This window comes from Podarcis gaigeae, assembly GCF_964106915.1.
Source record: "Podarcis gaigeae genome assembly, chromosome: 5".
Taxonomy (NCBI): domain Eukaryota; kingdom Metazoa; phylum Chordata; class Lepidosauria; order Squamata; family Lacertidae; genus Podarcis; species Podarcis gaigeae.
This window is the reverse complement of record NC_139681.1, coordinates 51,612,871-51,630,319: the sequence shown is the minus strand read 5'-3', so window position 1 is coordinate 51,630,319 and position 17,449 is coordinate 51,612,871. Positions and strand designations below refer to the sequence as shown.

Sequence of the window (17,449 nt, the reverse complement as noted above, 5' to 3'; positions counted from 1 at the left end):
CAAGTAGATAAATAGGTACCGCTTTATAGCGGGAAGGTAAACGGCGTTTCTGTGTGCTGCGCTGGTGCAGGCTCGCCAGAGCAGCTTCGTCACGCTGGCCACGTGACCCGGAAGTGTCTCTGGACAGCGCTGGCCCCCGGCCTCTTAAGTGAGATGGGCGCGCAACCCCAGAGTCGGACACGACTGGCCCGTATAGGCAGGGGTACCTTTACCTTTACCTTTGTATGGGATAGAAAAACCGCATCATCTGCATATAATAGAATTGAGATGGGTTTTGTAGCCAATTTAGGGGCATGATACACTGGAGATGTTAGACACTGGACAATATCATTTATATATAGGTTGAACAGTGCCAGTGCTAGAATACACCCTTGCTTGACTCCCTTTGTGGCTGGTACAGATCCTGTAAGTTGTCCATTTGTGGAGCAGCGTACTTTCAACACAGTATCTTTATAGAAGCATTTGATCAAGTACCGTAGTCTTTTGTCTATACCTCAGACATACCATGGGAGGGCTTGCTGGTCCTGATTGTGGAAATCACACAGTATTGATTTCTCGCAAAGCTGCTGTTGCTGTCTAATAACAACAGGAAGTATTCCCCTGTACTGGGCCACACTGACTCTCTTGCACATGCAGTGAATGCATACAGTCTATTTTGTGAGACAAGAAATACTTCTAAAGATAAGGAGTTTTTACTTTATAACAGTGGCTATGCCCAAGATTTTCTCTTTTGCTCCATCTGTTTGAGACTACTAACCCAAGGAAATAACAAGTGAAATTCAGTTAACTATGCCAGCTGTCTATTTGGTAAGGGATTTTTCTTTTTTGTATACTAACGCCAAAAGCCCAGATAGTCAAGCATAAAAACAAGCAAGGAGGAAAGAGAGGTCCAAATTCCTCCCAGGTGCACAGGAGGAAGAAAGCAAGTTGTGTGTGCATGAGCTTTAGGTTTGCTGTGGCTTGTTCACATCATGTTAAACTAAGTTTAGTGTGAGGTTTGAACATAGAACATTTTGTTCAAACTTTCAATTATGTCCCCTTTTTTATCATGCTTTGTTAAAGTAGCATATTTTACTGCTTTAGAGTTCTTGAACAGAATTTTATATACATAGTTTTGGAGTCTTAGCACTTTATTAATGGTCATGTACATTTCAGCTTTCTGTACCATCCTTTTCTATTTTTATTCAGTGCCACTGAAAGCAAGCAGTGCTAAATGCACTTTTGACTGAAGTGTGAAATTTTCTTGATAGCTCTGTGCTTTTCAGCTATGACCCAGGCATTGTGATCTGCATGTATAACATAGATTCCAAAATATATGCATTTTGGTACACAGTTACATCTATTTATAAAAGCATCAGCCAGCACACATAATCTTAAGTAAACTATGTTGAAACTTGCAGGGTAACAGAGAATATAGTCCTAATGAACTATATAAGTGAATATTTTATAAAATGTATGCACTGCATGATTATGTAAAAAAACAACACCTCAAAGTGGTTTACAAGAAGATAAAACAATAAAATCAATTTTAAAAATTACAACTGTACTTCAAACCATACAAAAGTTAAAATACTAAAACATGTTAAAATTACCTCAACTTCCTAAGCATCTGGAAAGGCTTGTCTGAACAAAACATGTTTTTAACATGCACCAAAAAGTGTACAGTGAGAGCTCCTGCTTGAGGTCAATAGGTAGGGAATTCGAAAATGTAGGTGCTGTCATACTAAATGACCAAGTTCTTGCAGATGTGGAATGGGTATGGTGTGGCACCTGTAGTAGAACAAATTATGTTGATCGAAAGGGTAGAATTGGCACATGTGGGGTAAGGTGATCTCATAGGCAAATTGGTTCCAAGTTGTTAATGGCTTTGTTAAGTGGCATTGATAATTTATGTATTAGAAGTGTATGTGGCAGGAGAGAGGTGACAGATTGAGCTGAAATTGAGAGATGGTGAGCCTGTTGCACACTCTATGCAAAGAGCTGTATTAGACCAGGGATTGTCAAGCATACCTGACCTCTCTTTAACTGCACGAAAGAGTTCTGCTTAAATGGTGGTGGTGGTAACCTGTACTTCATTTGATCTCTTTTCCCTATACTGTATACAGTTTGCTATTTTGGAAAGACTTTTTACCATTATGATTTTTCTTCCTGTTGTGCATATCTGAGAGTTGCATTTTGCCTCCTTGAGTTCCTTTACCCAGCTGTAATATAGAACTGTGATGTCCTTCAACTGTGATAGTGTCTCTTGCTTGCTTCAATGGAGATGTGTGGTGGTGGTAGAGGGAACACTGATATTTTGTAGCTGGACTGTAACCTAGTGTACAAGGTTAACAGTCACAAAAACCTATTTTTGCGTCTTGCACCTCCTATCACTTATGCAGAAGGTTACCCACAAGAGAATGTGAGCCTCAGGTGGGAAAAGGCTCCCCATCCCTGTCTTAGGTAGAAGTATGATTTAAATTCATCACAGATATTTGTGTTGGTTTTGTTTGTCTTCATATTGTCAGAAAAGTTAAGAAAGGGCTGGTTCATTGCAATATCATAATTTGTATGCACCCTGCTTGCAAGTAAATAATTGAACTTTGCTGTAAGATAATTTTCACCCTGCACTTGTATCCTGCAGACGGAAATGTGAATATTTTAAAAGACAATTATTAATAAAAAATATTTTATTTAGAAACATACAGTTGCTACATAGCCAAACCTGGTTTCAGTTCCCTACCTGTCTCATCATTAAGTAGTACTTCAGGGACGTGGGAGAAAATTGAGGCTGATCCTTTGAACCAGGCAGCATTTTAATGATGATACTTCAGGCTCATTTCACTTGTAAAAGGGCAATTGAACCCATGCCTGCAATAGTTATAAAACCTTTCTGTGTGCCACTACAATTAACTGTACAACAAATCTATGTAAAGTTCAGCAGACTTTAATTGTTTCTACATTGCCAAGGTCAGCAATGAGTAAATCACTTGACAGTGCCATCATCATACTTCAGGTTTAAGGAGAGTAATTTATTGCAGCGTTACTGTATTGTGCTATGGTGCAATTGTGTGCCATATCGGTATGTAAATGAGCATTACAGTGGTACCTCAGGTTACATATGCTTCAGGTTACAGACTCCACTAACCCAGAAATAGTACCTCGGGTTAAGAACTTTGCTTCAGGATGAGAACAGAAATTGTGCTCCGGTGGTGCGGCAGCAGCAGGAGGCCTCATTAGCTACAGTGGTGCTTCAGGTTAAGAACAGTTTCAGGTTAAGTACGGACCTCCGGAACGAATTAAGTACTTAACCTGAGGTACCACTGTACTGCCTCATTCCTGTACAAAACAGGTTGATTACACTTCTGTGAAATTTCTATAAAATCAAGTTGAGTAGAATCCTTCAAGACTTTCCCTGGAGGTGAATTTAAATCCAACTTGCTTTAATATGTATGCTGATCTTATTCATTGAATTAGTGTCGCTGTATTGATAAAGAATTTGTTTCCAAAATGAGAAATCAGGTAATGCAAATATATTAATCACCATTTTGTTAACATAAACTCACCTAAAGCACTTTATACTAAATAAAACTGAACAATTCGAGCAATCAAGCAACAGTATTGATAAAAATAAGCAACTGACCCCCCAGCAGTGTTGAATACACTAGATTTTATTTCATGCAGGGAAGCAAAGGCTCTTTGGCACACTGTAACCAGGCCCTAATTTTAAGCTGTAATGTGGTGGAAAGAGAACAGTGGAAGGATGTTGATAAACTTTGTTAACATTAGAGCTATTCAATCTGGAGTCTTAAAACAAATAAGTAGAAATAGCTGCTGTTTCTGGTCATGTTTTTACTTGTTGAAAGTATGTTTACCCACTGTGTATAGAGGAATAGCTTGGGATGCAAACTGAATGCTTGAAAGATTTTAATGAAATCTCTTATAGGGCTGTTCCTTTCTCTAGGAGAGAATGAATATAGAGAAACATACCTGGCTCTTCCAATAGCCCTGTGTGAAAGTCAATGTGTGGTGTCACTGTTACTAACTTTGGATTTTAAAAATCCAGTTTCAAATCTCTGCTCAACTATGAAGTCAGGGAGCGGCCTTGGGAAAGTTACTGTCTCTCAGTCTAAACTACCTACCTCTGTGTTGTGAGGCTAATACAACTTCACATGGTATCTTGAGTTCCCTAGAGGAAAAGTGAGATGTTAGTGACAGCTATTATTATTATTATTATTATTATTATTTAGACCCTATCAGTTTGCAGTTTCCCTTGTTTGTGATCCATATCTGTTGCCCAAGAGAGATGGGAGAATGAGAAACAAGCCCGATTCTCTTTGAGGTGGCAACCTGTGTCAGATTTACAACTTCAGATTATCGTTAGGGCTCACTTAATGGAATGTTATCTATATGTGTTCAAAAAATAAAGATCTCCACACAGATGAAATGTGCCAGAGAGACTGCAAGCCATAACCATTTCCCCAGATTTAGTTTTTGTGTCAAGGGATGTTTTGTATGGTGCATCGTTCCATCATGTTTAAAGTGATACAGCCCCTGGCATAGGTTTACTAGGTACATAGGTCAGTCCATTGTTTCCCTGGCCTGTTGTGTTGGGACTACTAGGGAGACCCCACCCCCCACCCCCAAGTAACTAGGATGGCAAATAGGATGGGCTGCTGCACACTATTGATAGTGGAGAAAGCTGGACCTATATATTGCCTACCTGAGTCAATCCATTTATAGAGAAATTGTTATCTTGGAATTCTTAGATAGAATGAAAAAGACTCTTTTTTTACAGGAAAGGTAAAAGGAATGCAGTTATGAGGACTATTAATCCATCACTATCTGCATTTTATTGTTGATTCATCTTTACAGTGGAGCTGTAATCGCAAAGCAAAAATAAAATGCTTTGATACTGCAAACAGTGCTGGCAATGAGAATGTATATTCCCTAATAAGGATAAGCTGTTGCTTTGAAACTACTCCTTAGCTGGAATGTGGAGTTTAACTGCACAAAAGTGAAGGAATTACTTTATTATTTTTATTAGGGTAGCTGTTTCAAAGTAAAAGTGCTTTAGGTAAATCCATAGAAGGATTGTAAAGTGTAACTGGGGATTCTACTAGCATAGTGAGAGACATGATTAAGTATAATATTTTGGTTTCCTCTGGGATTTTTCAATAAGGCTCATCTGTTGTATTAAAAAAAAAATCTGCAGTATGTCCACTTTAGATTAAAAAATAACATTCCTTGCTCATGGGCCAGATGAAACTATTTTGTAATAAGCTTATTGTTTAAACTAAGGGAGACTATATAAAATACTTCTGTATTTTAGTTCTTGTTTTGTAGACATTGAGCAAAGCCAATTATTTCCCGGATTTTTTGACTATTAATGGCTGTTGTGATATAGTAAGGCCTTAGTCCTTGCCATATCCTGCTTGTGATTATAAAAGCAGTGAGAATCTCAATATAACTCTGTTCAGAACTGTGGAATACAATGAGTGTTTTATAAAATATCTGAGGAGGTACAGCTATATATGGTAATTGTTTTTCCTTCCTTCCTTTCTTTAATATAGCACATATTAAATACAGTTTCATTTTCTTTCTTTGCTCAGTGACAAAAGCCATACAAGTTTCAGTTTTCTGTTTGATTTTTTAAAATGTTATTTGCGTCACTTCTTGTGATGGAATGCATGTTTTGAGTCACAAAAGACTCCTTTTTGTTCCAAAATCTCTCAGGAAATATAGTAGGAAATGTACTCTTTCTAGGATCACTTGCAGAAGTAATTTTCTTAGAGGAAGATCTGACTAATTTTTTATTACTACATAGCCATTTTTTATGGAAAGACACTACTTTGTATTTAAAATGCTTCCATAAAATCTAAAATACAATGATTTTTTATCTTGATATGCATATTTAACAATCTGCCTAGAAATCTGAACAATGATTTTAATTATCTTAACGCTTCCTAGGCCAGGTGTATGTTACAATTTTCTGTACCTCAGTGCTATATTGCAATAGATATAAATTTCTATACAGCAAAAAATCCCAAAATTACAGGGAGGGGGTAGAATTTTTATAAGTGAAAAGAAATACCCATGATTTGTATTTGGAGAGCCGTAGGAAGGTGTAAACAATGGAAACATTTCTAAACTCTGATTTGTCCAATCTCTCTCCCCTGTCCCTCCATGGCTTCTTCCTGAAATGACTGCTGCCAACCAGCAAAATACAGTAGACCCTCGGGTTACGTCACTCTCAAGTAACATAAACTTCAGGTTGCAAAAGTGGCAAACCCGGAAGTACTTCGCATGCGCAGAAGCGCTCTATCGCACCGTGTGTGTGCGCAGAAGCGGCGCCTCTGGCTGCAGATCTTTTGGTGTGCGCTTGGACCCCCAGAACAAATTAAATTCATATCCAGAGGGTCCACTGTAGAGACAAAAGAATAACTGATTTGTCCACCTCTTCTGTTCCCCGATTTGTCCAATCTCCCCACTCCCTCCCTGTATGGTTTCTGGCCAAAAATGGCTGCCACCAACGAGCAAAGCACAAAATAATCACAAAATGTGTTCAGACTCTGGCTGTTCAGATATCTGAATCAGCCATGCATATAATGAGGCTTGGATTAGTGAACTTTCACATAGCAAGCGTTCAGAAAGTGGGACCTGCGTGTATGGTAATATATTGTTCACCGATAACAACCTACAGGAGTTGCAAGGACAACCCATGTTGACTGCCTGACAGTATTTTTATTTTATTTTAAAGCAACTGGTAGAAGAATAGCACGTCCTGCAATCCTACGTTGTGCTATAAAATAATGAAATACTGGGCAGCTTTGCGTTGTATTGAGTGTAGTACTTACAAAAAAGGGGGCAACTTTGCTTTTTTAATCTCTGTAAACATCGCAAATACCTCCCATTGTGCAAAATAGGCACCTTTAGTTTATAGAGCCTCATAATTGTATTTATCAAGATCCTGTGACATTTTGATTGGTAATTGGAACAGATGTTAGATCATGCCTATAAACTGGCAAACTGGAAAGTTTGTCTTCTTCTCTTTTGTTTGTTTTTCCTCTAGAGCAGGGATTGTCAGCTGGCAGTCTGTGGCTTAGATACAGCCCCTCAAGCAGTTTTTAATGACATATTTGTGTCCAGTACAGTGTTATGACTGAGTGCACGTGCTGCATACCTACCAGATTCCAACTGCCAACTTTTTTATAGACCTGACAGCTGTTTGGAATAATGTGGCATCCATTTTCATAGAAAATTGACCATCCCTGCTGTACAGGGAAATCAAGTACCGTATTTTTCGCTCTATAAGACGCACCAGACCATAAGATGCACCTAGTTTTTGGAGGAGGAAAACAAGAAAAAAAAATATTCTGAATCTCAGAAGCCAGAACAGCAAGAGGGATTGCTGCGCAGTGAAAGCAGCAATCCCTCTTGCTGTTCTGGCTTCTGGGATAGCTGCGCAGCCTGCATTCGCTCCATAAGATGCACACACATTTCCCCTTACTTTTTAGGAGGCAAAAAGTGAGTCTTATAGAGCAAAAAATACGGTAGGTGAATATCTTCTGCAGATAATATCGTTACCATAAGTCTCATTCAAGATAAAATATAATTTGAGGTAGCCTAGTTGTATTAAAAATTTAGAGTGTTCAGTTTAGCCCAAGGATAGGAAACCTCTGGCCCATAGATCAGATTAGGCCCAGCACAGATTCCAGTTTGGTCTGTAAGACCGCTTTCCCCAAATGATGTCTACCTGCCCCATTCCTGACATCACCTGTGATGCCAGGTGTTGTACAGGAAGTGGCGTGGCTGGAAAGAATCGATTGGGAGCAAGTGAGACTTGCTGTCAGGATCAGTTAGTTGATCAGTGCTTAGAGGAAACTCCACTTGGGGTGAGGTTCGGCTGTGCTACGACGTTCCTGATCGGAAACTCCAAAGCACAATCGTTCTCTGCCCAAGCAGACTTGCTGATAGGCACTTACAGCAAGCCTTGCTTGCCAAGGAACAGCTGGGAGTGCACTTTTAAGGCTCCCAGTTTTTCCTTAGCAACCATGTCTCTTACCTACCCACAAAGCAGGGCTTGCTTTAAGCACAAATATTCTTTTGCATCTCCAGCTTGAATTCTAGCTGGCAATACAAAGGTTGTTCATCTGCAAGCACAGCTTGCGCTGTGCCCACAAAGGAAATACGTTCCTTTGCATTGCCAGTTTGAATCGAAACTGGCAATGCTATGGATCTTTCTCTGTTGGCACACCCCTGGTTTTGCCTGATTAGCTGAGAGTTGAAGAAGAGGAAAGCGTATCTTAGTTAGCATTCCATATGTGATCAAAGAATAAAACCACTGAATTGTTTTCTTTCATGTTTATAGAATTTTAAGCATGCTTACTTTACATAAAATTTGTCTACTGTACTTTTGCATGTGACACCACAGCACTAACTGACCTTTTGAAGAGAAAGTTTGCATCAATAAAATTTGGGAAAAAATAAAATACACTGACATCTCAATCTTTATGCATGTTTATTTTGGGGGGGAGGGAAGCCGTGCTGATTTCTAGTGAACTGTATTTTCAAGCCAGAGTGGATAGGATTGCTGCACTTGATAACGTATTTCAGTTATCAAGCCCAAATGTTAGTTCCTAAAAGTGTCCACCAGAATGCACTCTGCTTTCAAATGAAGCATTATTATAAATAAATGTGTTCATCACCTTTCAGGGGGAAATCCTGTGTTGTTCAGGAAAGGAAGGATCCTGAACCCATAACTGTTCTTCATAAATGCTTATTGGATCTTTGTAAGATAGAAGTTCAGGATCTTAATAGAGGTGTGCAATAGAAGATTAGAATGTATCATATAGCCTAAACAATGGGAAATGGCTTTAGAATCTATTTGGATTTTTTTTAGTTGAGATTGATCCAGCAAAGATTAATATTTTGGGTATATTGAACTTCATTGTCCAATGCAGATAGATGCTGGAGATGTAATACTGAAAAGAAGAACTTTTTGCATTTAAAGACTTTGAAGTTATGCATAACAGAACTTAGTACAAAGTACCTTTCTCTTTCCATATCTCGTCCTATTGGCTCATGTCATTGCTTTTACTGGCCAAGAATGACTCTGGAGGTTTTGACCTAGGTTTCCAGAGGAAATTATAATGACTTTCTCTCCCTTCCTTTTCCTGTACTCACCCCACAAGGGAAAAGGAAATTGTGCTTCTAAGAAGAGTGGTTTTCTTCTTAGTTCTGCTATTGAATGACACATTTTACCAAGCTTTGACAGATGATGCAATTTCTGACTAGAACTTTCTATATTTGTGCTTTTGAACCTGTGTGACATAAACATTTAGGTTTCTGTAGTGAAATATTGACTCATATCTTAGATGCCCAATCAGTCACTGCAGATATCATCTTATCAGGAGGCCCATTCTGCCCAATACAGTGTCATGACATCTATTTTGAAATTCCTTCCCACTGAATATTAGGCGCCATCCCGGTTGTCTTTTCAGTGCCTGCTGAAGACCTTCCTCCTTCAACAAGAGTTTAAGGAGAGCTCATTTCCAGTTGGTTTCTGTATTGGAATTGTTTTTATATATTGGAATTGTTTTGTTGCTTGTGTGTTTGCAGCCCTGGTGTCCTTTGGGAGGAAGGGTGAGGTATAAATTTAATAAATAATAATAATTGTGTGGCAAAGAGTTTGCAAAGATTTCTGAATTCTGAGTGTTTACCATACGCCACACAGATTTACAAATTAACTTTCGTTATATATTTTCCACATCTTCCACAGTGTTAAATACCATTGTGTACTCGTTTTTGTTTTGGCAGTTTTCTTTATATTGACTTGCGACTGAAAAGCATGAGCCTCTTACAAACAAAACTTATACTTTTTTTTTTACCATTTGCCCTTCCATTCTTATATTTATTCCATCCCCCCCTGTACATTCAATAACACCAACGTATGATTATGTTATCTTACTGAATGGCTGAATATTGGAAAAGTGTTGGGCTGGGTGGTTGTTTTTTAATGCAAAATGTGAGAAAAGCTTCCAACAAGGGCTCATCCAATGTTAATCCTTCTTTATAGTTTCATCAACTCATGAAGATGATGTTCTGTGGATTGCCATGGCAGGAACACATCAAATCTGGGCACTCATGTTAGAATGTGGAAAACTACCAAAAGGAAGGTAAGCTAGAATGTTATGTTTAGAAACACCAGGTCAATAATTGGTGGGTGGAATGTGTAGACTGACTAGGTGGGGTTCGAGAATAAGAATAAGACCTGAGAGACGAAGGTTCAAGTCCTCACTTGACCATGAAGATCAGTGGGTGACCTTGAACCAGTCACTGCATCTCAGTCTAACAACAGGATTGTAGGGATTAAATGAAGAGTAGGAGGAGAACCGTGAGCTCCTACAGAAGAAGGTGGGATATAAATGCAATAAATATTAGGCATCACGTCTTGCTGTACTTTTCTGTATTTACATTTCTCCGTCTTTTACTTCATTATCCAAACAGTTCTGATTAATCAGCACTTGGTTCATAAACGCTCTTGCTTTCAGCGAAGCAAGTGTATTTGTTGGTCAGTAGTTTTTGCTTAGTATACTTAGAAAAGCATAAACAGAGGGGAAAGGGGACAAGGCCTGCTTGTTTTCCCAATGAAGCATTTGAAGCAGGAAAGAAAACTGATTACCTCAAAATGAGTAAAAAGCAAAAAAGGAAGATTTTCCCCTTTATTCTAAGTATCCAAGTTTTTTACAGTAAGTAAAAAACTTACTGTATGGGGGGGGGGCAGACTGCGTGTTCAAATAACAAGGCAGGACTCATGGAAATTCCTATTTCTCCTCTTTAGTGACTTGAAAAAAGGAACCTGCCTTCGGTTTGCTGGGAGTGGAAATGAAGAGAACCGAAATAATGCATATCCCCATAAAGCAGGCTTTGCCCAGCCTTCTGGTCTGACTGTTGCTGCTGAAGAGCCTTGGAACTACCTTTTTGTAGCAGACAGTGAAAGCAGCACTCTGCGCACCATTTCTCTGAAAGATGGAGCTGTGAAACACCTTGTAGGAGGAGAAAGAGACCCAATGGTAAGTTCTTGCTGTTTGTTCCTATTCCTACTCAAGTTTGATTTAACAAGATGCCCAATAGGGATGTGGTGTGTAAGCTTATTTTGTATGACTCTTCATGTCTTATAAAAGTTATTATAGCAATTGTTAATATAAACTTGATCACTGTGATAGTGCTCCTTCCCTGTCATTCCAAAATGTTAACTTCATAACTTTAACTGCTGATGCTCTTATTGTGCTTTTAATTGATAGTTTGAAGATCCATCATGTTCAGCAAGAATCTTAGTTTATTTGCACTAAATAATAATAATAATTGAACCAATTTAATAATTGTATAATTCTTTCTCTGTATATATATATATATATGCTTTTGAAAAAAGAATTTATTTGCCTTTGGTGATATTGATGGAGCTGGAATAAATGCAAAGCTACAGCATCCCTTAGGAGTAACCTGGGACAAGAAAAGAAATCTCCTTTATGTCGCAGATTCCTATAATCATAAGGTGAGCCTGCATGGTGCATTATTTACTGCTTGAGTTTCATTTCACCAACTTTACTATAAAGTTAAGTTTTATATATTCAGTAAAACTGTTATTTGGAGTTAAAAAACAAATTATAATTCATTTATGTATGTTATAACAGTTGATTTTTTGTCAACTTCTGCTTTTTTGTGGAAGATGCTTTTGATTATATGGAGAGGCAATAAAGGTGCTAAGATTGTATTCCTATTTGCTTATATGGACCCCCAAGACAAGTCCAACGTCGGGAATCAGATTTATGACACCTAAAAGCAATAAAGCTGTAGACAGAGTGGTAGAAGGTGGCTGGCTAATTTCTTTTCTAATGTTTACTGAGAAAGTTCTGGACAATTGCACAGATGACTGAAAAATTGCATTCCCTCTTCCCTAGGTTTGCCTGATGATGCAAACCCAAGCTCTTTCAGCTGTGTACTTACTGGCCTATAATGCCGTAGCAAGCCAGAAGTTTGTTCAGTGGCCCAGTTTACACTTCATTGTAGATGTTAGTTGCTGGTATACCATGAACATGCTGACTTGGTTGTTTTGGTCCTCCCTGTTCATATTGAGAGGAAACAACAATGAATGAGTTAGCATTATGTTTGAACCAGGGGTCGTTGTTTGTTTTGGGCCCAACAAGCCACAGTCAGTAAGTCAAGAATAAACCTTGTCTACAGATCATAGTATGTTGGGAGTGAAACAAACCACACTTCTTGATACAGTGGTACCTCGGGTTACATACGTTTCAGGTTACAGTCTCCGCTAACCCATAAATGGTACCTCAGGTTAAGAACTTTGCTTCAGGATGAGAATAGAAATCGTGCTCTGGCGGTGTGGCAGCAGCAGGAGGCCCCATTAGCTAAAGTGCTTCAGGTTAAGAACAGTTTCAGGTTAAGAATGGACCTCCGGAACGAATTAAGTACTTAACCTGAGGTACCACTGTACTGGAAATACTAGCTCCCCCTCTGTGATAGCAGGACACTTAGCAGGCAGCATTTTCTCTAATTGTGACACTGTTCCCTACTTTACTTTCTTCAGAATTTTATCATCAGTAGTATAGTAAAAATAAGTACATGATTCTGTTTTATTATTTACAAAGTTCCTCGTGCTTTGCTTTTCTCTAGATTAAATTTGTAGATCCCAAGATGAAGAATTGTGCTACATTGGCAGGTACAGGAGAAGCAAGCAATGTCATCGGTTCCAGCTTCACTTCCTCAACTTTCAATGAACCCGGAGGCCTGTGTGTTGAAGACGGAGGTCGTTTGCTATATGTTGCAGACACAAACAATCATCAGATAAAAGTGCTAGATTTAGAAACCCAAATTGTTTCACTGGTAAGCCAACTTTATAGAACTTTATCTGGGATTTTCAACTTTGGATAAGTTATTATAGTTGGGTCATCTTTCATCAGATATCCTAATGCTACTGCCCAGATAGCATGAAGCATAGCAGTAAATGTATTCTCATAGTGTTTTATAATGATCTGGCAAACTGAACAGCTTTTGTGTTAAGGATATCCTGTTAGGCTTAAAATAAATGTTCCATCTGTTTTAAGAGGTTGGAAAGGATACTAGTGCAATTAGAGTAAGCAGAGATACAGAAACCTCAGCTTTCATAGCACTGTTCAACTTGGATATAGGAGACCTGATTCAAGTCTCATCTTAAAGAGCAGCCTTAAGCACCATGTATTCTCTCTGCTTGATGTCTGTGCCCCCCTCCCCCAGTAAAATGAAAATAATAGGTCCTGCTTGTGAACATAAATGAGATAAAACACTTATAAAACATGTGCAAAGTGCTTCAAACTATTTATCAAATAAATAGGCCCTCTGTGCTTGGCAGATCAGGTGCTTTCTTCTAAAAACATAGGAATTACACCAGTTCTCATGATACTGAACTCAGGAATTGCTCCTTCCCATCCCCATTACTAACTAGGCCAGTTGCTCACTGACATTCATGTCCAGCTCATAATGGTCTTGATCTAGTACTAGAACTTCACTTTCCCAGTGAAGTCTGGGAACTTAAGGATAAAGTCTTCACCATTGCCAGTTCTCCTTGCCACTTCAAAGAAAAAAAGAAAAGACTGGGTCTGGCAGAACTCCAAAGCAGCACACTTGTTCCTTCATAGGAAGTACAACCTGTCTGGACACCACAACAGATACCCAGAAACAGCAATATAAGACTTGTCCAAGGCAGAATTAGTCACCATAGGGTGATAGTTAAGGCTTACTAAGAGTAGACTCATTAAAATGAATGAACATGCTATGTTTGGTCCATTACTTTCAGTGGGTCTACTCTGAGTAAAACTTAATTACCACCTTTAACTTAAATTAATTTCTCGATGGCCTTGCAGCTTTTGCATAGGGCTGGGATATTAACACCATACAACAACTCTGGTCCTACAAGATTACTGATAGGCATGAATTTGTCACATAGTTTCTAGGATGGGGATCAAGTTTCCAACCCTTAACCTCTGGTAAAGTTATCAGATTTCCATCATTGTTTAGGAAACATATGAAGAAGCATCAATGACAAACTTGTTTCAAATTGCTTTGGTTTAAATAAATTAACCCAGCTTTTAACATGGGAGATAAACAAATAAGACTGTTCAGTGTACTTCACGTAAAGAACTATAGCCAATATTACAGCCACCTTCAGGTTCTGACTCTGCCTTACTTACATATAAGTATTTTTTCCAAGTTGTGCCAGTTACTTTTCTGATAATTTGGGTTTTGTTTTATATACCTCTATATATTGTTGTACACTGTCATGATATATGAGTGAGTAGTTTATGAATATTTTTATTAAAAAAATTTTGTACGGTAAAACTATTCAAAGGAATGTTTTTATCCATATGACACTCATCAGCTGCTACTGATACTTCCTTAACAAATTCCTTAACAAATTCAAGTGAATTTTCTTGAACTAATGGAGCTAAGTATCTGTTTAGACTATAAAGCATTTGCATCTAAACAAGTCAAAACTGCCAAGAGAAGTAATATTTATTTACTCGTTTGTTTGACATGAAAGCTGACAAATACACTGGAAAAGTATAAATTGTGCCAGATTCTGTAAAATCTCCTTTATAGTAATTTGTAACAAGCAGCTTTTGTTTAAAACATTGTTCATGTCATCTTAAGATAAAGAAAAAACAGTATTTGAATGGGTAGCCATCTTGGTGGCCTCCAGATGTTGTTTGACTACAGCTCCCATCCTCCTTTCCACTGGTCCTGCTAGCCAGGGGTGATGGGAATTGTAGTCCAACAACATCTGGGAGCCCAAGACTGAGAAAGGCTGCTTTATAGTGTTGGGAATCCACCTCAATTTATGCATTCTCACTGCCTATCAGAAGTTTCCCCAGGCATTGTAATGGAGTGTGGTGCCTGTTCTTGGCCTTGGTTCTCTGAAATAAGGGATCAGGCCTAAGGAAGTTTGGTAGATTTCACAGTGGTTGTTATTATTATATTTTCTATACAGTAACAGTATCAAACTGTTGGCTGTGACTTTTCCAAGTCTTAGAATATGACATTATACTTCAAAACAAATGAACTTTCCTTTCTGTTTCTTTGATAGCTACCTCTCCAGAATGCCAACACCGGAGACATTCAGGATGGTCCATCTGTGCAAAAGACTGATAAGACAAAATTACCAAAGCTGCCTAAATCTGCTCCAAATCTTCAGCTACCTTCACTGACTGTGAGCCCTGGCCAGGCACTTCAATTTGCACTGAAACTCAGCCTTCCTCCAAATACCAAACTGACAGAAGAAGCGCCCAGTTCATGGTTTCTCACATCAGAAGGTAAGGGGCCTCAGTTGCTTTTTAGTGTAAATATCTGTTGAGTTTTTTAATGCTCTTTTAGCCAAGCTGTCACAGTACATTTATTTTGAAATCAGTAGGCTATGTCAAAAAGGTAAATCACTATGTAGCTTTTCTGTTTTGTAGATTTAACGTAAAAAGATCCCATACCTATTGGATAAAACCAGATTCTGGTCAGACCTATTTGCTTTCATTCAAGATGAAATTGCTGTAGTTTCATCATCAGAATTGTTATGGGCCATAATGTTATCTTCTAATGTTTCAGATAAATTGCCAGTTTAGGACTGGTGCCCTTCTGCTAGCGGAAAGTTTCTCCCACTCTAAAAAAACCACATTTTTGACAAAGCAGAAGAGCACTGGGTGAGGAAGGTGACCCTAGATCTGGGGAAGTTTCTAGATTTGCTTAAACTCTTGTGTAAGACTTTGTACACGCTCATTATAAAGACTTATTTATGGACCACTAGGGTTTATACACCACAGCCCATCTTTTCCATATTCACTGTTTTTTATACTGTAACACTTATATGTTCTCATATTCCATTGCAAAAAGTGTGCAAAAAAATAGCACTGGTGCATTTTCCCCTTCTGTTCTTGATTCTTTGAATCCCAGCCCACATATTTTGCTTACCAAAATATTATTTTATGATTGAGCTTTAACAAAAGAAGAAAATACATCATTCAAATTAAGATAAAACTCGTAACATAGTGACGGGATACCTTTTTTTCTAGGCAGTGAATGGCTGCTTCATGAACAGGACAGATACGGAGAAATTGAGGACATTTGTAAACAGCCTATAATCCCATTGCGAATACCCATGAACTGCCTATCATCTGAAGTTGTACTGTCAATCAAAGCGTGCCTCTATTACTGTAGCAAGGACAGCAGTGCCTGCATGATGAAAGGAGTCTCATTCAACCAGACTTTCCACATAGCTAATTCAAGCCAAGGTAGAACATCTCTGATTGAGCTTATATATGCATTTTAACTAAGCCAAAGCAAACAAAAAAGCACTTATTTATGTTTTATTTACTACTGCCTACTTTTAAAACAGAAATAAATTGTTTGTTGATTTGCGATTTTCCCCTTCCCCCACCTTTCCACTTCTGGTCTTCCAGCAGAGTGTAACAAATTTAGACATGTAGTTTGGTGCCAAGTTCACCTTGAAAGCTTGTGGAAAATAACTCTTATAAGTGTGATCAGATGAAGTAGAAATGCATTGTGCTGAATCATGCAAAGTGTAATAAAATTCTAGTCCTTTATTTCTTGCAGCATAAGCAATAAATGCAGAAGTGGGTTTGGGTCATTGTGTGAATAGTGGATAATCTTAACAAGGAACCCAATACTGTAATATCATATAAGAAATTTGCTATTAAGTATGGTCAGATTCATTTGGAGCTAAACAAAAGCCTAAGTGTATTTTTCTCCTGGAATAAATGGTTGAAATGTGGATATATATTTTTCTCGATTAAAAACACTATGTTTTCCCCATAATATTTTGTATTTAAGGAACTGGTGTATTCTGAAATGATCCTAGAGTGAGCTAGGCTTATTTTTTATGCAAATAAGCTCAGTTATATAAAACTAACTTATGCCTTATGTTTTCTGGATAACAATTTATGAGAGGTCCATGTTTCTTTTCTATTACCTATCTACTTAGCAGTGGCATTCTGTATTTTTTCGCTAACTGCCATGTCTATTCACATATAATGGTGAAAACTTCAGTATTTAATTATTTTAGGCTAATTATTTTATTATTTCCTAATATTAAGATTTCTTGTTCAGATTTTTGCAGTGCTGTGTTAAAACCAAATGGACATTGACCACGATTTGTATCTATGCCAGACTTTATTCAAAGCTATGGACATGTTTCCTTAGCACCATTATGCTTTACAAAAGGCATTTGAGTTTTTGATAGCATCACTTAGATTTATATGTTACTTTGAAAGTCTTGGGCATCATTATCATTGATTTGTTAATAATACTCAAGTTCTTCCAAGAGGCCATTAAAATCATTGTTCACCAAAATTACTAGTTGCTGGAATCTATGATGGATTTAACACAAAGCTCAGTGAAAGTAAATCAATAA

At 38.0% G+C, this 17,449-nt stretch overlaps 1 protein-coding gene across 1 annotated transcript in view; it reads left to right on the top strand.

The window, feature by feature from the left end:
* The window catches only part of NHLRC2 (NHL repeat containing 2), a 28,539-nt gene extending 11,729 nt beyond the window's left edge, over positions 1-16,810 (top strand). Inside the window, exons 6-11 of the mRNA XM_083741282.1 lie at positions 10,058-10,157; positions 10,823-11,054; positions 11,414-11,536; positions 12,673-12,882; positions 15,119-15,344; positions 16,092-16,810. Coding sequence (XP_083597408.1) covers positions 10,058-10,157; positions 10,823-11,054; positions 11,414-11,536; positions 12,673-12,882; positions 15,119-15,344; positions 16,092-16,348 — 1,148 coding nt within the window. The 3' untranslated portion in view covers positions 16,349-16,810. The remainder of the gene's footprint in view (positions 1-10,057; positions 10,158-10,822; positions 11,055-11,413; positions 11,537-12,672; positions 12,883-15,118; positions 15,345-16,091) is intronic.
* Positions 16,811-17,449: the final 639 nt, after the last annotated feature.